The sequence below is a fragment of the Triticum urartu genome, chromosome 4A (genome assembly GCF_056163025.1).
Source record: "Triticum urartu cultivar PI428250 chromosome 4A, HENAU_Tu73, whole genome shotgun sequence".
In the NCBI taxonomy this organism is placed as follows: domain Eukaryota; kingdom Viridiplantae; phylum Streptophyta; class Magnoliopsida; order Poales; family Poaceae; genus Triticum; species Triticum urartu.
The window spans coordinates 408,948,294-408,953,397 of record NC_141876.1 but is presented as its reverse complement, the minus strand read 5'-3'; the positions used below and the strand labels follow the sequence as shown (position 1 = coordinate 408,953,397).

Genomic DNA, 5,104 nt, shown 5'->3' with positions numbered 1-5,104 from the left:
GAATGCGATGACCTTTAGAGGGGTTAACCAAACCCCACATGATGTAATTAGGGCAGTAATCTCCGACCTCGCACTCTGGTCACACCGCCTCTCAAAGGCGGACCAAAAAATCCATGCCAGTTTGTGGCGGGATTTCTTATCCTCTCGTCTTGCCTAAACATTGTTGATTACACTTTTGAAATATATTCACGTGGGGAGCCTTTCCCCCCGGCGACAGTTTAAAAAAACATGATGACACAAAAGAGGGCGGCTTGCTAGCATACCATGTCTTGCATGCCGATGCCGCTCACGGGGCGGGCCTTGATGCTCTCAAGAGTGGCGCAAAACTTGTTGCACTCTTGTTGGATCACCCTCCATCGCTTGGAAATGAACACCCACCCGCGCGTGCCCACAATTTGGTAAGGCGGAAACTTCTTGCGCTCATGGAACTCCCGCTAGACACGAATCCAAAAGGTTGAATGCTTTTGTTCGGCGCCGGTCTTGGGGTCTTGTCCAATGTCTCGCCAACACTCATAAAGAAGCTTGTCCTCGGCCGCCGTGTATGCCTTCGTGCGCTTGCTCTTGCGCTTCAGCTTAGGACCAGCGGTTTGGTTGGCGAGCTCGTCCTCGAACAAGGGCTCCACTTCAATGTCGCACTCGTCCTCTTCCTTTAGCCCGTAGTCGTCCGGGAACTCATGGTCGAGTGGGAAGCCGTCCAGGTCGATGCCGACCTGATCACGCATGAAGGCCGCCTGATCGGGATCATAGCCAGCGGCCGGCGTGAACGGCTCACGGCCGTCCTGGCTTTGTGTCTCGTCGGGATCGTAGCCAGCGGCCGGCGCACCGCCCTCGAAGATGAGGTTCTGCATGTAGTCCTCGTCGACGGCAGACGACATTCCGTCGAACAGGTTGCAGGCCTCCGGGAGCACGCCGGCCGGCGTTTGCCGTGCGCGTTTCCTCGCGCCACCGGATGACGAGCCACCGGCCGCCGGGGTGGCGTTGAGGTCGATGGGCGCGGGCGCGGGTGTGGAAGGCGCGAACACACTCACATCGGGCGAGCACTCCCCGGAGAGGCGGGAGGCCTGCGGGTACACGTGGAAGCCAGGCACCGAGTTGCAAGCCGACGCGCGGGTCAAGTCGGGCAACATCATCCGAGGAAACGCCGATGAGCCGGTGCTGGCCGAGGCTACAGCGGCGTTGAGGAGGCCGTGCTGGCCAGCGTTTAACCCTAGCATGTAGAGCGCCTCCCTCGTTGCCGCCGCGACGCGGGCGTTGGTGACCTCCTGCTGTGCGGCGGCGGCGACGGCGGCCTCATCCCTCGCGTCTGCGGCGTGCCTCCGGTCCTTCCTCTTGTCCGACTCCTTTACCCACTGTGCGGGCTTCAGCGGCTTCTTTGGCTTGGCCGCGACAGCGGTCTTGCGCGGGGCACGAGGCTTGCCTTTCCCGGCGGCGGCGGGGGCGCCGGGCGAGGCGAGGGAGGCGAGGCCGGCGGGGGCGTCGAGGTCGATGGCATCCTCAATGGCGGGGTGTAGGGCGGGAGCACGCGGGCGGGAGGGTTTTTTGGAAAAATAGAAGGAAATGGTGGTGGCTGCCACCGACCGACGGGCCCGGGAAAAGGAGTAGGCGCGCGCGCGTCCGTCTCGTGTCCGCGCCGACACACATCCGGCTAAAAAATAAGTCAAAAATGGGTCGACAGACGGACGCTAAGCGGATGCGCGTCCGTTTGGATCGACACGTTGGACCGGCTTTTCTATCCGCGCCAATCCAAACGAACACTAGCGAACGAAATGAGTCGCTTCATTGAAATTGTTCTTATTACTTGGTCAAAGCTTTGCTGAGCTCATCGAAAAAAAAGGCTTTGTCGAGCTGTAGGAGACTGTAGATAATTAAGTAGCCCCCCAAAGTCGGTTGATTTGCTACGGCGGCAATAGTCCCGTGTGTTTCCCGCTACTACTCCCCGTATTTATTCGCCAGACTGACTACAGTAGGAGTATACCCCATCGCTCATTGCTAACCCTTTTAGTGCTACATGAGAATTTATCGCACAGTATCAGGCTAAGTTGAGGGAGTCCGCTGGATATTGGATCGTGCATGCATCGTTCATGCAACGGTCGTCCGCACAGGCGCACTACTCCCGATTCTAAATCACCATCCTACCTCAATCAGATATGGACTTTTATAACATCCAAACATTCGGATTTTAACAATAGGCAAGAACGATTTTTATTTTACTTTAATTATATACATGCATGTATTAGAATGATTACTTTTTTTTCACGTGCACTTCTCCCTCTAATTACATGCATATATGCACTAAAGAACGAAAAACTGATGTAATCCTAGATTCTTTTCTTTTTTTTCAAATTCCAAAATGTTTTATAGCTTAAACCATTGCTCCGATTAAGAAACCGTCTTCACAAAAAAAGTCACAATGAGATCTTCGAAACTAGATCCCATGTTAATATGTTTTGAAGTTTTTTTCGGACCAAAAGTTACCACATCTGGGCTACGTAAATTATCACGTCTGTCATACATAAGTTACCGTGTCATTTACACAAAAGTTTTTGGGGTATGTTTTCAACAAACTTTTACCCCCAGGGTCAAAAAATGATTATGATGTTTGCAGTGAGTTATCGGCTTTGTTGTGTATATTACCATGTTGCACAAAAATTATCGGGGTATATTTTTCAACAATTTTCATTCCCTTGGTCAAAAAATGACCACGATATTTGTATATGAGTTATCAGCTCTCATTTGTGTGTATTATCATATTGTTTACACATGAGTTATTGGGATATATTTTTTAACAATATTTTTCCCTGGTCAAAAAGTTACCACGTCTGGATTAAGTAAGTTATCAGCTTTGTTGTATGTATATTATCATGTTATTTACATAGAAGTTATCAGGGTATATTTTCAACAAACTTTTATCACAGGGTCAAAAGTTACCGTGGGGTCTGTGGTGAGTTATCAACTTTATTGTGTGTATAATACCATGTTATTTGCACACAAATTACCGCGGAATATGTTTTTCAACAACCCCCCCCCCCTCCCCCGGCACAGTTCACCGAAGTATCAGGTATGCGGTGCTTCTATTACCATGATATTCACGCAAACGTTATCGAGGTTATACTTTTCAACAATTTTCCCCGGGGTCCAAGTTATCATGGTGTTTGTACCTAAGCTATCATGTTTATAATGCGTTATTACCATGACGTTTATACAGAAGTTATCGGGGTACATTTTTGACAACTTTTTTCCTTCAGGTCAAAGTTGCCGTGGTGTTGGCCTAAGATATCAGGGTTGCCTTGCAGAAATTACCGTGTTATTTACACATAAATTACCGGGGGGGATGTTTCAATAATTTTCACCCACGGTCGAAGTTACCATGACATTTATACATAAGTTATCGGGTCCCGATTCACAAATTACCGTGCCATTTGCATATAAGTTATCGGGGTATGTTTCAACCCAAAAATTCCCTCATGTGAAGTGGCCATGATATTTACAACGAGACTACATGAGCAAGGTGTATAACTCGTTGGTATATGAGAGACTACAAGACAACTTGAGAAATCCAAAAAAACACAAAAAGAAAAATGTTTTTTTGGCTCATATGAAAGTGAAAAAAAAGGTTAACTGTCATATTTTTACTTATTGGACAACAATCAAAAGTAGGTGAGTTGGTTAGTACACTACTGCTACTGATGTTTGTACATAAGATAACAGGTTTCCGGTGCTTATATTAGCATCCTATCCACGTTGAGGTTACCGAGTTGTAAACTTTTTTTCCTCAGGCTAAAGTTATCATGATGATAGTATATAAGTTTTTTTTTGTGAAAAGTGCATAAGTTATCAGGTCCACGATCATAAAAAAATCATTCAATTCACCCAAAAAAAGGGATTATCTTTGAACATCTTTTTTATGCCTCGATAAAAAAATCTTCTTGCAACAAAGAAAAGACAACTGATGAAAGATAGAAATTTTTTGGATAAAAAAGGAATGAATAAAAATAGCCAATTTTTTTTTAAAACAACCACGTTGCATGGTTCATGACCGGTTGCCAGATCCAGAAAAAATCGAAAAGCAAATCCCGCTTGCTCCATAAAATGCACTAGCAGCATTTGTCAAAATAAAAACAGCCTAATCTGTATACAACCACAAGCAAGGTATTAGCCTAGATGGCTAGTCAACCTAGAGCTAAACCTACCTAGAGGTTCAATTCCCACTATCCTCTTTTTTTACGAGAAAAATCAATAGCAAAGGAAAAACCCGAACCAGACTTACAACGGTTTTCAAGAGAAGGAGATAAAAATCGATACGGCCTAAGTGAATCGAGGGAACGTGCGATGTGGATCGCTCGATGATAGGGTCGTTCAGATCTATTGTCGTGTTACGAACATTTGGAAATTAGAAATTCCCATCAGATATATAATTTTCGTGCTTGACTATGAGTACGATGACAACGGGTCATGTGATGTCCCGCATCAATCAGGTAAGAGCATCGTCGACTCTTAAAATCCCGGTTGATTTATAGGATCCATGAAAATTTTGACCCGAGCAGGCCCGGCCCATAATAAAATATACGGGCGGCCCGTAAAACCCCGGCATCTCTGCTATATTTACCAGACCCCGGCCGATTTAGGGTTCCTATTCGGTAAATCCCAAACCCTCCTCTGCCGCAATCTCTTTGTCTCTGGCGTCAAATCCTTCTCTTCAGCCGACGTTTTCTGCGTGCATAGGCACTCTTCGACTGCCTCGATGTCGAGCGGGGGACGTGGACGTGGTGGCCTAGGGGGCGTGGACAAACGAGCCCACCACGTCAACGAGGCCGGGAGCTCCCCCATATGCCCTCCGATGAAGGAATGGTGCCGCGTGCAGGGGAGGGAGCGCGTGGTGCCCTTTCCAGTAATGGCTACCAGAGGGCGTGGAGCGATTTCGACCGCCTCCACGGCATCTTTTGGCTAACCACCAAGCGCCTCCGCGAGGCGGAGCTCGAGTTTGTCGAGGTGAAAGAGGCGGTTGCCGCCACACGCTCGAAGCGGCCAAGGAGAAGTGCGACCTCATCTTCGTCCTGTCCAGCTCCATGATGGAGTATTATCTCCATGTCAAGAAGGATGAGTA

At 47.9% G+C, this 5,104-nt stretch overlaps 1 protein-coding gene across 1 annotated transcript; it reads right to left on the bottom strand.

Moving 5' to 3' along the window:
- Positions 1-434: 434 nt before the first annotated feature.
- LOC125554780 (uncharacterized) lies at positions 435-4,827 on the bottom strand. Its single transcript, XM_048718203.2, has 2 exons — positions 4,651-4,827; positions 435-1,349 (listed from the first exon to the last, which is right to left on the bottom strand). The coding sequence occupies exons 1-2, from the start codon at positions 4,825-4,827 to the stop codon at positions 435-437; spliced, it is 1,092 nt and encodes a 363-aa protein (XP_048574160.2).
- Between the last annotated feature and the right edge of the window lie 277 nt (positions 4,828-5,104).

What these genes read in the sequence shown, in the direction of transcription:
- LOC125554780 (XM_048718203.2), bottom strand. Translation starts at nt 4,827, where the DNA reads ATGGGGGAGCTCCCGGCCTCGTTGACGTGGTGGGCTCGTTTGTCCACG. An exon ending in AGAGATTGCGGCAGAGGAGG is followed by an intron (nt 1,350 to 4,650) that starts GTTTGGGATTTA and finishes AAGCCCGCACAG; the next exon opens with TGGGTAAAGGAGTCGGACAA.